The sequence below is a fragment of the Neofelis nebulosa genome, chromosome 8 (genome assembly GCF_028018385.1).
Source record: "Neofelis nebulosa isolate mNeoNeb1 chromosome 8, mNeoNeb1.pri, whole genome shotgun sequence".
NCBI classification, from domain to species: domain Eukaryota; kingdom Metazoa; phylum Chordata; class Mammalia; order Carnivora; family Felidae; genus Neofelis; species Neofelis nebulosa.
Genome location: NC_080789.1, coordinates 43,063,513 through 43,081,410, shown reverse-complemented (window position 1 = coordinate 43,081,410; position 17,898 = coordinate 43,063,513). Strand labels below are relative to the sequence as shown.

Here is a 17,898-nt window from a genome sequence, read left to right as displayed (position 1 = left end):
TTTTTGTTTGTTTATCTCTAAGTTTACTTTTCTGTTGTTGCTGGCAGAGCATATTGACTTTCTCTGGAAGGCAGCATGGCATCTCAGGAAAGGATAGGATTTTGAATCAGTCAGGCATGGGTTTGAATGCCAGCTCTGTGGCTGTGAGCTGGTTTTTAATCTTTCTGAGCTCCTCAGGATACGGGCTGTTGTGTTTATTTAATTATATATACCATGTGAAACACAGCCTTAAGTATTCTGCACATAACAGGCCCTCAGTGAAATGCTGATCTGTGTCCCTCATTTAGATTCTAAATTCCACAAAACAAGATCATCAAGTTTCCCAGTGGCCTTATTCAACACTGGGAGACCACACGTACAGGGAGGACCCTTCTCTATTCAGTCATCGCCATTATCATGCCTCATTCCCCCCCTTCAAATTCTCACTTTGCTCATTCCAGTTACATTTTTTGGTAACAGTTTTCATTCTTTTTGAAAGAATCTTTATTCAGGAGGCCGGCCACCTGGGGAGAAGGCAGACTCTGGTCCAAAAGCCAGCTCCACGGTTTCTGCCTAGCCAAGAAGGCTTTAAAGGGACTGGGCGTGGTTAATTAGGGAGGGGGTGCGGTGGCCTGTAACGTTTCCTGATTCCGTGTAGGTTCAGTGGTGCCTCTTTACAGCTTTCAGTGCCTGGCGGTTGAGCAAGAGGTCTAATTCCTGTCTGTGATGGGTGAGGGCTTTCTGTTCTCTCATTAACTGTATGATGCCACATAACACTCTGGTCATCAGTTCCTCATCTTCCAGTGTCTGTACTGATCCCTCTCCAAATCTTTTTCCTCATTGTAGTTGAAAGATCTTTACAAAACCCAATTTTCATTCTCGACCCTCCTACTGTTTAACGTTTCTTTTTGCAGACTTGGGACCCAGCGCTAGCGCGAGTTGCGCAAACATGGGCAAGAAACTGTCAGTTTGTACACAACGTTCAGCTGCATTCAAGCTACAAGCTGCATCCAAATTTCTCCTCTCTGGGAGAAAACATCTGGGCTGGGTCTCTATCCCTGTTTTCTGCATCTTCAGCCATCACAAACTGGTACAATGAAGTTCAGTACTACGACTTCAGGACTCAGAAATGCACCAAAGTCTGTGGCCATTACACTCAGGTAAGTATCTGCCTGCTCCATATTCTCTTGAAACTATCTCTTCAAAGGCAAAGAGAAAACTGGAATCTGGTGTTAAGAAAATATAGAGTAAGCTGGTGTGCCTGTACATGTCAGAGAGTAGAGCTTACAAGCTTACCTAAAAAATAAAAAAATGGAGCAGACTTCAATAGCAGAGGGGGTGGTGCCTGAAGAGGTTAGTTATGTGTTTAAACGCAAAAGGTGAGGCTCACCAATCTGGACAGACTTTGAATATTTTGGTAACAGCTGCCTGCCTGGGCACTTTGTTCCATTTGTGAGCAGAGGACTTTATGAGTGAATGGATTTTCAGGTATGCGTCCTCTATAAAATTTGAGGCAGTTGATTGGGGTCTATAAAATTGGGAGAAACAAGCCTCTCAGACAGAAGCATCAATTCCATAGCCTCCTATTCCTTCAAACATGAACCGAGAGCCTGTGATGGGTCACACAAGGAAGAGAAAAACAATGGTGAGGCCAACATGTAAATTTGTGTAAACCATTCTGTGGCTATTCCGCCCCCATTGAGATTTTTTTTTTTCACTCAGGTTGGTTTTGGTTTCCTAACCCTAAGGCATGTTTGCAACGTGATGTCAACAAGTCCCTAGGGTAGCATGTCTATTGTCTTACTATCCTGCCTCCTGATCCTGGTCACATTTCATTTATTTACTTTTCTTCCTGGCAGTCCTTGTCAAGCCAATAAGGGTGCTGAACCTATGTCTGACTGCTTCTTATATATAAAAATGTGCTGAAGTGAGGTATGAGGGTACAAACATTTCTAACAAGGCAGTTAACTTGGAATAATAGGTGTTTTTATTTTTTATTTTATTTTTTTTTTAAATTTTTTAACGTTTATTTATTTTTGAGACAGAGAGAGACAGAGCATGAACGGGGGAGGGTCAGAGAGAGGGAGACACAGAATCTGAAACAGGCTCCAGGCTCTGAGCTGTCAGCACAGAGCCCGACGAGGGGCTCGAACTCACGGACCGCGAGATCATGCCCTGAGCTGAAGTCGGCCGCCCAACCGACTGAGCCACCCAGGTGCCCCTGGAATAATAGGTGTTTTTAAAGAGCAAAATGTTGTTGGAAAAAGTCTCAGGGCAGCTCAGCCTCATAGAGCCTCTGATCACGCTGGTGTTGTTACAGGTGAAACAAGTTTGGCACAGATATTTACTATTATCATGTGAGGGGAAGGGCGGATTTCAGTGCAATTTTCATCTCTAGATTATTATAGGCAAGAATGAGCTATCAAACCACCAGCAATATTGGTCCCTTTCTTGAAAATATGAGTTAGGTTTCCCCTAGACTCATCCCATAAACAATTAATCTTGGCTTATGTTTACAAAAAATTTTAACCAGAAAAGTGATTCCATCAGAATCCCACAAGTCCTAGAAGGCAAGAAAGCTAAATCCAGTTTGCCCACAAGCGGCACTGGTACCATTAAACATTGCACCATTTACATTTTTTTTTTAAGTTTATTTATCTATTTTGAGAGAGAGACAGCATGAGCAGGGGAGGGGTAGAGAGAGAGAGAATCCCAAGCAGGCTCCACACTGTCAGCACAGCCTGATAGGGGCCTTAAACCCATGAAACCGTGAGATCATGATCTGAGCTGAGATAAAGAGTCGAACACTTAACCGACTGAGCCACCCAGGCGCCCCAACATTGCACTGTTTAAGTCTCCAAAAATAATTGTCAGTTTGAGGGTACGGACTCTCATTCAGTGTTTAAGCTTCTATCATATGCCAGGCACTGTGTAAGGCACTCACTGATCATATGTCTTAGTGCAGATTCCTGCAAAACAGAGCCTGGAACAATAGCTTATGTCCTACCGCTTTATTTTTTTAATGTTTATTTATTTTGAGACAGAAAGCACACAAGCAGAGAGAGGGGGGAGAGAAAATCCCAAGCAGGGTCTCTACTATCAGAGCAGAGACCTGTGTGGGGCTCTACTCATGAATCAACAGATGCTGACCTGAGCCAAAATCAAGAGTGGGATGCTTAACCAACTGAGCCACCCAGGTGCCCCAGTCCTAACACTTAATTGACGAGTACAATCACCAAGAAGTAAAAGTGAGGAGAAATGGGGGTGGTACAAGGAATGAGGGACACAGATGGCAATGACCCCTGACCTTTAGGAATTGACCTTCCTTGGGGAGAGACCAATGTGTAAGTGGCTGTAATACAATGCATTGTTGGTGTAATTTGGAGAAACTGACAAGTTGCTATGTGAGCAAAGAGGGCAGAGCAACTTATCTGGCCAAAGGGAGGTATGGAGACATAGGAGTTATTCACACAGCAGGAGCCATATCACTTGGTTCTTGAAAACTAACGGAGAGGGGCACCTGGGTGGCTCAGTCGGTTAAGCATCCGACTTCGGCTCAGGTCATGATCTTGCGGTCTGTGAGTTCAAGCCCCGCGTCGGGCTCTGTGCTGACAGCTCAGAGCCTGGAGCCTGTTTCAGATTCTGTGTCTCCCTCTCTCTCTGACCCTCCCCCATTCATGCTCTGTCTCTCTCTGTCTCAAAAATAAATAAACGTTAAAAAAAAAAAAAAAAGAAAACTAACGGAGAGCTTACCAAATGAAAAAGAAAAGGAGAAGAACTCCAGGCAAAACTGAAAAGGGGTACAAGGTAGACAGTGTGTACAAATGAGCCTTGTACTTCAGAAGCGTGGCTAGTAGCTCACCACAACAAATATGCAAAGATCTAAAGACTGTCATATCGGCCACAGACTCCTGAACCATGCAGTTAAGACACTCCATGTCCATCCTTCCAGGGACTCAAAACAAGAGGAGGAAACTTGATTTTACATCCGTCACATAGACCTGAGATTTCAGAGATGGCCCTCCCCAAATTAGCTGGGCTTATTTGTAAATGTTCCCTTTCCATATAGGACAAAAAAAGGAGAGCTAACATTTCAGATATGAGAAAATTCATTTCCTTACATACAGGTATCAGATCCCAAGCTGAGTGATTCCTAATCTGCTCTCGCAAAGAGACCACTACATTCTACCCCCAATTCTGAAAAGCAAGCCTTTTCCTGGAGAGGAAGTCCAGGGACCCCATGGGTCAGACATAATGCATCCACAGCAACCATTTTTTTAAAAAATGTTTATTTATTTTTGAGAGACAGAGTCCAAGCAGGGGAGGGGCAGAAAGAGAGGGAGACACAGAATCCGAAGCAGGCTCCAGGGCCTAAGCTGTCAGCACAGAGCCAAATGGGAGGCTGGAACCCACGAACCATGAGATCACGACCAGAGGTTTAACCAACTGAGCCACCTGGGTGCCCCCGCAGCAACCACTTTTAAGTGAGTGTGGTACTCAGCTCTCCGTGGTTAAAGAAACCATTCAAATCTTATCACAAACCTGTCAGAGAACCACTGTCATCCATAGATGAGACAACAGGCTCAGAGAAGTTAGGAAGTTGTTTTCCCACATCTTACGTGCCCACTTGTGTAGACCTAACCTCAGCTGGTCCACCTTAGACCCCCTGAAAACAAACCCTAGTCCCCCTGCATGGTCCCATTTCTGCTCCAACAAGATGAGAGAAACTATCATGAACCAGGAGAAACAAGTCAAACTAAAAGCATAAATATGCATTGGTGGGGAAGGAACTGTCCACCTAAAGAAGAAGGTGATTCTGGGGTGCCTGAATGGTTCAGTCTGTCTACAGCTCAGGTCATGATCTCAGTTCGTGAGATGGAGCCCCACTTGGGGCTCTGTGCTGTCAGCACAGAGCCTGCACGGGATCCTCTGTCTCCCTTTCTCTGCTCCTCTCCCCCCACTTCAAAAATAAACATTAAAAAAAGAGAAGAAAGTGGTTCATAGAACCGCTACAGCAGATGATAAAAAACTTCAGTTCTCCTTAAAGAAGTTAGGGGTGAATGCTATCTCCGGTATTGAAGAAGTGAATATGTTCACAAACCAAGGAATGGCGATGCACTTCCACGAGCCTAAAGTTCAGGCATCTGGGGCAGTAAACACTTTCACATTCCAGGCCATACTGAGACCAAGCAGTTGACAGAAATTCTGCCCAGTATCTTAAACCAACTTGGTGCAGTCTGGCTAGTTTGGGAAGACCAGCTGAAGCTCTGCCCACACAGTCCCTGGACAGAAAAGCACCACTCGCTACCGGAGAGGAGGAGGAGAATGAAGTTCTAGATCTTGTGGAGAATTTTGATGAAGCTTCCAAGAAGGAAGCAAACTGAACGGAGTCAACTTCTGAAGATAGAGCTTGAAGAAGTTACTGGGAGCTGCTATTTTGTACTATGACTGCTTTTTAGAATTCTGTTCATGGATCTGATAAAATCTAGATCTCTAATATTTTTAAGCCCAAGCCCCTTGGACAGCGTAGCGTTTTTTAGTTTTTGCTTATACATAATTCATTCTTTGCAGCTAATTAAGCTGAAGAGGCCTGAGAATAAAGTTTGAAACAAGGTTAATAAAGTTTTTTTGCCGGGGTGCTTGGGTGGCTCAGTCAGTTGGGCGTCCGACTTCAGCTCAGGTCATGATCTCACAGTCTGTAAGTTCGAGCCCCGTGTCGGGCTCTGTGCTGACAGCTCAGAGCCTGGAGCTTGTTTCGGAGTCTGTGTGTCTCTCTCTCTGACCCTCCCCTGTTGATGCTCTGTCTCTCTCTGTCTCAAAAATAAACATTAAAAATAAGGGTTTTTTTTGCCTAGTTAAAAAAAAAAGAAGAAGAAGAAGGATTTGTTTGCCCAGTGTCACAAAACTAATAAGAGGAAGAGCTGGGATCCAGATATCAGTTATGTTGTAAGGATTAAGTAATGGAATGTTTGTAAGTTATAATAAAGTGCTGCTACTTAGGCATTAAACAAAGGTTAGATCTCCTCCATGAGCTGGTTTTCCGCCAATTATATAGGAAGAACACTTTGACAGCTTGGTTAAAGATGCCTTTACATTAAAATGTGATGTTTTCATCCTTGTAAGAAATCTTTTGGGAGATTCAAGACTACTCAGTTGCCATTGTAAATTCTTGCTAGAAATTACCTCAAGTGGCTATTATAATAGCCCACTTATCCTCATCTTCTATTAATAAAAAACAAGCTATTTTCAGATTTTGGCTGGTGAGGGGTGATTGTACAGAGTAAAGATAATAGATTTAGATCCAATCATTATCTCCTAAAGATGTGATATTTCTTGGCACATGAGGTCCACACATTAGCTTTGTCTTCACTAGAGATAGATTTGCACTAAGAATTTTGGTATATTAATATCGGAGATTAGATATTTTATTGCTGGCAGCTCACCTTTATAACATTTGGTAACAGAATGGTTTGACTTAAGTGTATGGGCGGGGCAGCAGTTTAGGTGTGGTAGTGCTGAGAATGCCCACTAGATGGCACCATTGATCGCATTTTTGGTTTTAGCCCTACCTCCCCGACCAACTGCTACCCGCTTATTTTTACACTGTTACAGACCAATAAAGTGGGACATGTTTCACAGTTTCTCTACCTGGTTTTATATATGTTGCAGCGTTACCATACTCCTGATAATAGTGCCTGATAATGAGTCGGATGGACTCATACTGAGACTTGAAAGATGGTGGGAAGGGGGTGTTAACTCCAAAGGAGAGACATACCTGCCCCTAGTAGGTTCCCCAGATGTGCCGTTTTTGTTAGAAAGGCTTTTGTTAGAAAAGCAGGCTTTCCCTGCTTCTGCTAGAAGGGAAAACAGCATCTTGCTCAGGGCATGGATTGCCCTCATAGTACTTTGTGGTCAAGTAGAAGTACGTTCCAACTTCCACCAATAAAAATAGAGGCAATACTTCTTTAGTGATGTGTTAAACATGATGTTGCACATAAAGTGCTTAACATTACCTTGGCACCAAGTAAATTCCCAATAATCAGTAGTTCTCATTATTTTTTTTTATAATTAGGTTTATTTTTTTTTACCATATTAAAAGAAATGAAAGCACACAATAGGAATCTGCCTGAAACAAGAGAGTTTTCAAAGATTTTAAAACAAGAAAATTAGTAGAGAATAAAACATGAACATTTGCTGACTGCTTGCCATGTGCCAGCAGCTGTTCTAAGCACTTTACTATCCCATTTAAAATGTCAAAATAAGCCTTAGAGTTGAGAGCGTTATCCTCACTAAATAGTCGAGGAAGCAAAGGGCAAGGTCGCACAGTGAGTGGCCAAGCTGGAATATGAACTCAGTCTTTGTGGCCCCAGAGCCCACAAGTTGAAGCCAGAATCTGAGTGTCCATACAGCCTTTTAAAAAAAATTTTTTTAACGTTTTTTTTTTTTTGTTTGTTTGTTTTTTTATTTGAGAGACAGAGACAGAGTGCAAGCCGGGAGGGACAGAGAGAGAGGGAGACACAGAATCCAAAGCAGGCTCCAGGCTGTGAGCTGTCAGCACAGAGCCCATCGCAGGGCTCCAACTCACAGACCACGAAATCATGACCTGAGCCAAAGTCCGATTCTTTTTTGTTTTTGTTTTTTTTTAATGTTTATTCTTGAGAGAGAGGCAGAGTGCAAGTGGAAGAAGGGCAGAGAGAGGGAGACACAGAATCTGAAGCAGGGTCCAGGCCCTGAGCTGTCAGCACAGAGCCCCATGTGGGGCTTGAACCCATGAACTGTGAGATCATGACCTGAGCTGAACTCAGATGCTTAGCTGAGCCACCCAAGTGCCCTGTCAATGTCCATAAAGCTTTTAACAAGAGACCAACTTGAATGGATAACTAAACTGTGGGACATCCATGCAATCAAGAAGTGAACCCAACAGTATGAATGGGTCTCAAATACTTATGCTCAGTGAAAGATGCCAGAGTGAAAAAAAACTTTTAAACTGACCCCATTTATATAAAATTCTGGGAAAAAGCAAAAGTAGAGAGACAGAGAACAGATTAGTGATTGTCAGGGGGTGGGGGTAGGAGCCAACCACAAAGGAACACAAGGGAACTTTCTGGGGTGATGGAAATATTCTAGGTCTTGAATATGGTTGTTGTGGCTACACAACTATGTTTTTATCAAAATTCATGGAACTGTACACCTAAAAAGGATGGATTTTATTGTGTTAATTACAACTTGACTTTAAAGAAGAAAACACCAATGAAAACAAAACGGTAACTAACACTGCATGCCCTTGGAAAAAAAGAGACTGGAAAAGAAAAGTAAAAGACAGTAAAACAAAAGAAACAGCATTAAAGGTGTGTGTGTGGGAAGCCCAAAGATATAGAATACTTGAGATAAAACAAACCCTGGAGAAAGTGCTCAAAGACCAAAGGATAAAAAATAAATACAAAATGATTGATAGTGGTGATAGTAAAAGGAATACAGACAACATTGCACCCAATTAGCATGCATAATAATCACCTGAGGAACTTGTTAAAATACAGATTTTGTTCTTTTTTAGGGCTAAGTAATATTCCTATATATGTAATACATTTTCCTGAAGAAGAAATTCTGGTATTTGCAACAACATGGATGGACCTAGAGGGTATTATGCTAGTGAAATAAGTCAGGCCAAGAAAGGCAAATACCATATGGTCTCACATATATGTGGAATCTAAACAAGAAACAAACTCTTAGAAAGAGAGAAAAGACTAGTGGTTGTTGGGATGGGGTGGGGAGACAAAATGAGTAAATGTGGTCAAAAGCTCAAACTTACAGTTATAAAATAACTAAGTCCTGGGGATGTAAAGTACAGCATGTCAACTATGGTTAACATCATATTGTATATTTGAGAGTTCCTAAGAGAGTAAATCTTAAAAGTTCTCATCACAAGAAAAAAAATTTGTAACTATATGGTGATGGATGTGTCAAATAACAAAAGTTCAACCAAGTAAATTTTAAAGATCTAATTGGTTTTATGAACTAATCCATGAATCAGGTAGCATCCCATCTAGCAAGTAGAGGGGAGCTCTAAAGGGCTATAGAAAGGGAAAGGTGTTTTAAAAAAAAAAAAAAAATATATATATATATATATTTATATATATATATTTGGGTTGGGGGCGGGGAAGAGAGTGAGGAGGAGAGAGAGTCCCAAGCAGGCTTGCATCAGTACAGAGCTTGACGTGGGGCTCGATCCCACAAACTGTGAGATCATGACCTGAGCCAAAATCAAGAGTTGGATGCTCAACTGACTGAGCCACCCCGGCACCCAAAGGAGTGCATTTAATTGCTGGCTTATCTCTAGTGTCTAGATACTAGCTCTTTAAACAGCTTTTTTCGTTAGGCTCCATTGACACCAAACACTCTTGGTTAAGACGAGCTATGTAATTTGTGGGGCCAAGTGCAAAATGAAAATGTAAAGACCCTTGTTCAAAAGTCAGGGGGAAAATGCCACTAAATGTGGGAAAATAGGTGACAACGTTGAACTAAATCAAGTATGGAGTCTTCCCACTGTGGGGTCCAGGGCGACAGCAAAGGCCCCTCTCCCTGAAGAAGCTGGCTCTGTTCTTGGTTTTCCTCCTGTGCCACTCACCACCCTTTTTCCATCTAGCCTTGATCTAGATAATCTAGAGACGGTCACATTCAGCAGCAAAGTCGCTCTGCACTTGGATGTTTAATTAGGCGTCTCAAAGGGAATGGGACTTGAACGGAAGCCCTGTCCATATTCCCACCCACCCTGCTCCTTCCCTTCCCCCATCTCAGTAAATGTTACTCAGGCCCCAAATGTTCCGTCTCACCTCACACTCAAGGCAAAAGCAAATCCTTTCAGCTGTACCTAGAGCTAAAGCATGAACGTGACGGATTCCCAGGAACCCGCGACTGCCACCCAAGTGTGGGTCACCGTCTTCTCTTGCTTGCACCCCTGGAACAGCCTCCCAAATGCCCTCCCTCTTTCTTCCCTTGCTCTTCTCAGTCCATTTACTTCATGACAACCAAGTGATCTTTCTGATGCAAAAAGGAGCCTGTGCTCACTTGCCTACAAGATTCCCTGCGACCTGCCCGCCTGCCTCCTTCCTTAATGCCAACGGCTCTCCCCACTCACTGGATCCCAGCTCTGCCTGCTTCTTTCTGCCACTGTCACCGCCGCGCCGTCCCACCTCAGGGCCTCTGTGCCGCTGCTGTCTCCACATGGAAGGCTCTTCCTCCCACGTTGCGGTCTCCTGCGAGGTCATCCCCAGCGCTGCCCCCTGCAGGCCTCAGCTCCAAGGCCTCCTCCAGCACCCCTTCTCTGGGCTCTCAGGATGGACCCCCACCCCAGCACTCTCTATTTTATTTTATTTCAAATGCCAAAATGATCTTAGTATCATTTATATGTTTATTTCACACACCCACACCCCAATAATAATTACAAGTCTTGTTTCTAACTGAGTTCTCAGCACCTAGGAGTCCCCTGGTAATAACTGCTCCACCTAAACAAGAGTGAACACACCTCACCGCGTTTATGAAGTCCTAATCATACTCCAATGTTCACTTTATCATCTCTCTCTCTCGCTACAAATCCTTATTTCAGGTTGTTTGGGCAGCTAGTTACAAAGTGGGCTGTGCCGTACAGTATTGTCCCAGCGTTCATGGCACCAGTATTTCCCACGGAGCGCTTTTCATATGCAACTACGGACCAGGGTAAGTACCCAAATCGATTCTTCTAAGAAAAACTTCTTAAATCTATTTTAGAAGTATTAATCTTCATTACAGAAAATTGGGATAATAAAGAAAGGGTAAAAAAGAAAATTAATATCCCCTTAATTCCTCTAACCTAGAGATCTACTCCATTAACATCTGGTACATTTTTTAAAAAAATATACATGTGTGTCTGTGTGCACCCCTTACAAATGCTATATAAATACACACACAACATATATGTTTAGAGTGGCAACACTAAAATGTTTGCAGGGACATAGATTAATTGGAAAAGATAATAATACCACGGAATAGGAGGACTGATGTTACTCTATTGGTTTATTAAAAACTTGGCATGTTTTACAGAATTTTCAAAGCAAAAATAAATTGAGAATTAAATTTCTCAATTTATGTAATTTATTTCATTTACTTCTGAAAGTTTTGTTTTTGAAACGGATACAATTTTTCTCCCTTTGGAAAACAGAGTAGACCCATGATATGCCACCTATCACCTTTCTTTTCTTTTTTTTTTTTTTTTTTTACCATTTATTCATTTTTGAGAGATAGAGACAGAGCATGAGTGGGGAAGGGGCAGAGAGAGGGGGACACAGAATCTGAAGCAGGCTCTCGGCTCTGAGCTGTCAGCACAGAGCCCAACGGGGGCTGGAACTCTTGAACTGCCAGATCAGGACCTGAGCCAAAGTCAGACACTCAACGTTCAACCAACTGAGCCACCCAGGCGCCCCTCCCCCCACCTTTCTTTAAACTTCTATATGTATGCTTATGCATCATACACATTATTTAGAAAATGGATATCATACTGGAAATGCACAGTTTCTACTTTTTACTTAAAATTATACCATGAGCATTTTCCACATCATTAAAATTTTAAACGTGATATCAATAATTATAAAAATATGAGAGTACTGTTTCATGAGGATGATGCCAAAGGTGAAGGAAGTCCCTGCCCCTCCCAAAGCCAAAGCAAAGGCTTTGAAGACCAAGAAAGTGGTGCTGAAAGACATTCACAGGCACTTAAAAAAAGATCCACATGTGTGCTACCTTCCAAAGGCCCGAGACACTGAGTCTCCGAATGCAGCCCAAGTATCTTTGAACGAGTGCTCCCGGGAGAAACAAGCTTGACCACTATGTCATCATCAAGTTCCCCCAACTACCAAGTCGACCATGAAGAAAGTAGAAGACAAAACACTTGTGTTCATTGTGGTGCCACCAAGCATCAGATCAGACAGGCTGTGAAGAAGCTCTATGACATTGACATGGCCAAGGTCAACATCCTGATTAGGCCCAATGGAGAGAAGGCATATGTTTGACTGGCTCCTGACTATGATGCTTTGGATGTTCTCAACAAAATTGTGATCATGTAAACTGAATCCAGCTGGTTAAATATAAATATAAATTTTTTCACCATAAAAAAAAAATGAGAGTAATACTGATAAAATATTTACCATATGTTAAGCACTTTTCTAAGTGCTTCATACATATTAACTTACTTAATCTTCATGAAAAGTCTTGAGATGGGTCCTGTTACCACCCCTGTTTGGCAGATAAGAAAACTGAGGCACTGATGGAGTGAGTAGTCTACCAGGGTTCCACAGTTGGTGACACTATGTCATAGTGTCTGTGGACTGGACATAGTGTCTATGTTACTGGACTGTGACCTGGGCTGTCTGGCTTCTGCATCTGTGCTTAGGTGGTCACATGACAGCTCATCCTATTGAAGAAGTTAGATTGTTGTCTGCATTTTCTTTTAATATTAGATGAACAACCTTGAATGTAAGTCTTCAGTCACATCTATTTCCCTACAATTTCTAGAAATAGTATACTAAGTAAAAGGTGTGAACATCTTTATGTTTTTAAAAGTGCTTATGGCCAAATTATTCTACACTGTTATTATATCAATTTATGCTTCTTCATTAGTACTGGATATTATAATTTTTTAGTATTTTCTAATTTGAAAGAAACTGTTATTTTATGTTTCTTTTGCATCTCTTTGACCACTGGTGATTATAAATTTTCACCTGATTTCCTATTTACATTCCTTCTTTTGTGAACCATATGGTCTGCTCATTTTTCTACCAGAGTGATTTTCTTAATGATTTATGGTAGTTGTTTATATTTTAAAGCTTTAACTCTTTGCCATATATACACCAATCTTTTTCTTTAATTTGTTGCCCTAGAATTATGTTTGGATTTTACCAGTCTTTGGGATTCCAGAAGATTTGTTAGAGGAAGCCTCTCTTTCTTTCCCTGAAGTAATGTTCTGAAGAAACCTTGGATAGTCTGATTGAGTGTAGGTGGGGTAAAAGGATTAAAAGCAGGTGTCATTCAGAAGAGAATAGCTTTGACCTAAAATCCCTAAGTCAGAAAACAAGGAAAACCTAGGACAAACTAGCCAAAGCCATTAAATCAATCAATGGTGACTCTTCATGACATTTATATAGCTTAATGGTTACGATACAGGGTCTTGAGAACCCACCACCTTGGTTCACTTGACCTTGGACAAGTTACTTAACCTCTCTGAATCTGTTTCCTCTGTAAAAAATCGGGATAATAATAGCACCAGCTACGTATCAAGTAGCTATGAAAATTAAACAAGAAAGTTATGTAAAACACCAACTATATCTAATACCTGGCAATGGTATTACATTATTTGAGATTATTAGAGAAGTATTCATAGTTACTATTGTTGTTATAATAAAAAGGCACAAATGGAAATTCTCCTGGTTTAGCCTGACTTTATTTGCCTTTTAGTGTTATAAACAAGAAGTTGTAAAGCTTATAACCGGTTTTAATGCTTCTATAGAGTTAACATTCATTTATGCATACAAATAAGTGGATTCATACAATCATCCAACAAATATTTGTTTACTGAGATGCAAAGGAGAACCAGCCAGACACAGTCCCTGCTTTTATGGAATTTCTATTTCTATGGAATATCTATGGGGCAGATAGACAATAAACTGCATTATGATAGGAGTAATGAAGGAAATACAATATGATACTGTAATCAACACTATCAATTGGCAGGACCCTTTGTTGGATAAAATGATGTATTTAAGCACAGGCATGAAGATTAGAAAGGAACCAGACTCGTGAAGAACTTCAGGAACAGATGTCTGCTGCAGAAAACACCTGAAAAGCTTCTGTGGAAAGGATGCAAAAACTGGTCAGGGTGCTTGCACCACTGAATCAGATGAAACGGGGAAGGAGGCAGTTCAGCCCTTGCAAGGCGGTGTAGGCCATGGTAAATTTAACTTTATTCACATCACAAGAGGAATCATCCAAGTATTTTCAGCAAGGGAGTGACAAGACCTGCCTTACATTTGGAGATCACTCTGAATGACATGTGGGAAATGGATTGGAGGGCATAAGAGAGGAGCACAGAGACCAGTTAGGGATGTCCTCATTATCTTCTGCCTTCTCAGCTTGTTTTCCTCCTTCCATGTACAAAAAGTCACATAATTAGCCCACATAATTCTAGGAAGTCCAGTATCCTCTCCATATTTCTGAGATTTCCTCAGAGTGGGGTGCAGGGTGCTTAATTCTCCAGTCACCTGTAACTCAATCTCTGGAGTCATTCATTGCCCAGACCGGTTTTGGCCCCTCCTCCTAGCTGCTACGGGTCATTCTGATCTGCATTTTTCACATACACAACTCTCTCTTCAAGCCCCTGGGCCCCTCTGAGCAAGGCTATCTTGTGATTAGTGGGAGAAAGGATTACAGCACAGGAGAGGAAATGACAACCTTGACTATCTAGTATCTACAGGGTACGGATATACCCTTTGAGAACCCTTACTCATATTTATCTTCTTCTTTAAAGATCTTCTCTCAGGGGGCCTGGCTGCTCAGTCAGTAGAGCATGTGACCCAGGGTCCTGAGTTCGAGTCCCATGTTGGCCAAAGAGATTACTCAAAAAAAAAAAAAAAAAAAAAGTCTTTTCCTCAGTCCCAGGGCCCCAACCCTTTCTCTCTCAGGCTGGCAGGGGAAACACTAAAACTTCCTGCTTCTTTCTGGACAGAATACATCAGGGCCCTTTGTGTCAATTGTTCCTCTCCAGACAAATCCAGGCCTTTCCAGTAGCATGTTTCTCCCAGGATGAATTGTGCCATTTCCCTAGAATTCACAACTGCTTTTTGTTTTTAGCCAGTTTTTGAAGTAGTAATTTCTCCCTCTTGATAGTTTTCACAATTCAACAAAGAATGAAATAGCATAAATGATTTTATTCTAGAACTTGCCCTCTCAAAGAGTATGGTGCTCTTTAACAATGAAAATATCCCCAGATTAATGTGCACTTTGGGCAATTATTATCAGAATCACTATATTCCTTTGACTGTTTCCCACAGTGTAAAGCAAGCATGAGAGTAAACAGAGTTTCTAAAACAACCTAAATTAATTTGGAGCCAAATAAGATTAGAACACATATTTTGGGTTGGAAAGGAGGTGTTAATGAAAGTAATGTGTCCTTAACTTTGGTTCTTAACCAAAGTTTCTTAAAGGTGTTTCTAAAAAAAGTTTCTAAAAAAAGTTTCTAAAGTATTAGGGGAGGGGAGTTGAGTCCATGAACTGGGATTAGAAAAGTTACATCTTTATTTTCACTAACCTCTACTGAAACTATTTTGGGGTGCCTGGGTGGCTCAGTCAGTTAAGTGTCCAACTTCAGCTCACGTCATGATCTCACAGGTCGTGGGTTCAGGCCCTGCATCGGGGTCTGTGCTGACAGCTGTGAGCCTGGAGCCTGCTTCAAATTCTGTGTCTCCCTCTCTCCCTCCCCGTCCCCTGCTCATGCGCGCTCTCTCTCTCTCTCTCAAAAATAAAAAACAATAAACATTAAAAAAAACATTTCATTATGAATGAAGACAACACTTCAGTCGTATCAGCAGTGTGTATGACTTTGTTAGTACTACTTCTATCTTTGTAAATATCAGATATTTTCATATCACATTCTACTCGCAGCAGATAACTCAAAATATGGTTTTAATCTTCATTAAAGTTACTGATTATTAAACTTCTTGCTAGGTCTTATTTAATACTTAATAGGGAAGCACATGTTGTTCTATCACAAACTATGGAGGCTGGCTAAACTGAGAAGAGCAAATGTGGGTCATGATACCTTAGGATGGACAGTGTTTTGGATGGTGGTGTATACAGGCCAGATAGTAAGTAGAGGGAGTGTTGCCCTGGAGTCAGACAAATCTAGGTTTTATTGTGACTCGGATATGTGTACGCTGTAATTTTTAATTTCTTAGAGCTTTAGTTTCCTTATGTGTCAAATAAAGAAAACTTCCAGAATTGTCGTAATAATTAAATGAAATGATGTAGGTGAAGACACAGGTTCACAGACATAGTCCCATGGAGGGAACTCTGCAAATATGAACAGGCTTCTATTTCCGCTTCCCTCACCAACCCTCTGAATCTGTGGACTTCCATCCTGCAGAAAAGATGAGTAGTAAATTTCATTGCAACAACAACAAAAACCCACCTCTCCTAATGGACAGCTTTTTTCTACTTTATAGACAATACAGAAGTTGGCCATACAGAGAAGGGTCCACCTGCAGTGCCTGCCCCAATGATGACAAGTGTTTGGATAATCTCTGCAGTGAGTAAAAGGAAAACTCTACCAATAATACAATGTGTTTGAAACTATTAGAACCTTCTACAGAGCTAAGAATGCAAATATTTGCTTTCTCCTAATAGCTGTTTTCATGGAAGTTGGCATCAGGCAGCAATCAAACCAATGGCTTACTGTCCTAGTAATGAACATATATTTAAGGTAAACTTAGGGAAGCAAAGAATAGCCTTCTTCTGTAGCTCTAATCATTACCACAAAAAGTGACTAAGAAGATAGGAGCTGTAGACCCAAGGTTTGCTGAACTTCAGCAAGATCAAAACAACTGATTTGTAAACACTAAGTTGTCATCTTCAATCCCAGTACAGCAACGCTTTTTTGATCAGCTTTCTGAGCCAGTCATCTCTCTCCCAGTTCGACCATCCTTTATTTCATTCACAGCAGTTTTGTTAAGAGAATTTAGTAAAGTGCAGCCTCTATGCGACAAACATCTCCTCAGAGTATCAACGTATCAACTGAATATTTCCTTTCGTGTTGCTACAACACTACAAAGCATATTATTTTTTTCCAAGTGAGGCAGTATAAAGTAGGAGTTAGAGCCACACATTTTATTTTCTTTTAAGTTTATTTTTATTTTGAGAGGGAGATAGAGAGCAAGCAGGGGAGGGGCAGAGAGGGAGACAGAATCCTAAGCAGGCTCTGCGCTGCAAGCACAGAGCCTGATGCGGGGCTTGAATTCAGGAGTCACGAGATCATGATCTGAGTCGAAGTCAAGAGTCAGACACTTAACCAACTGAGAGCCACCCAGGCGCCCTAGAACCACGCATTTTAAAAACCACATGCCCAAGTTCAATTTCCAGTTCCACCACCGTGACCTGGGGCAACTGTCTGAACAGATTTCCTCAGCAATAGAAGGTAGATGGTGGGGCCTCTTCACGGGTTTGGTGAATCAAATCAATGAAAAAAGAAGAAAACACTTCTATTTAGAACAACAGCCTAGTATACAGTAGCACTCAATAAATATTATCTATTATCCACAAATACATCCTCCCAAACTCAACTCCCACATGTTGAGTTGACTGTTGGTGTTTTCTTTATGCCCAAACTTTTTATGCCCATGAACGATTCTCATGATGCTTCTTTAAAATCTGTGGTGAAAACTGAGACAATTATTTTATTTTTTTTTAATTTTTTTTTTCAACGTTTTTTATTTATTTTTGGGACAGAGAGAGACAGAGCATGAACGGGGGAGGGGCAGAGAGAGAGGGAGACACAGAATCGGAAACAGGCTCCAGGCTCCGAGCCATCAGCCCAGAGCCTGACGCGGGGCTCGAACTCACGGACCGCGAGATCGTGACCTGGCTGAAGTCGGACGCTTAACCGACTACGCCACCCAGGCGCCCCGAGACAATTATTTTAAATTATTTAAAGAGTAATTTAATTGTTGCCACTGGTTCACTGTCTTTCCTGCTGGATTCTAAATTCCAAACAAGTAGGAATTAAGCGTAATTCACTTATACCCTAGTCTGGCTGGCAAATAAGTACTAATCTGGATGTATGTTTCCTTAAAAAAATCCTTCCTTCTCTTTAAAAATCTAGATAATTAGTAACAACACCTCCAC

At 41.5% G+C, this 17,898-nt stretch overlaps 1 protein-coding gene and 1 pseudogene across 10 annotated transcripts in view; both read left to right on the top strand.

Annotated features, from left to right (window-relative positions):
* The window catches only part of GLIPR1 (GLI pathogenesis related 1), an 80,336-nt gene that overhangs the window by 32,430 nt on the left and 30,008 nt on the right, over positions 1–17,898 (top strand). For all 10 annotated transcript variants that reach the window (XR_009265523.1, XM_058741989.1, XM_058741993.1 and 7 more), the window contains 3 exons: positions 894–1,139; positions 10,583–10,692; positions 16,224–16,306. Coding sequence is in view for 9 of the 10 variants with exons in the window: in XM_058741989.1 (XP_058597972.1) it covers positions 894–1,139; positions 10,583–10,692; positions 16,224–16,306 (439 nt within the window). In the remaining variant the exon portion in view is untranslated. The remainder of the gene's footprint in view (positions 1–893; positions 1,140–10,582; positions 10,693–16,223; positions 16,307–17,898) is intronic.
* On the top strand, positions 3,718–10,576 carry LOC131519199 (transcription factor BTF3-like; annotated as a pseudogene).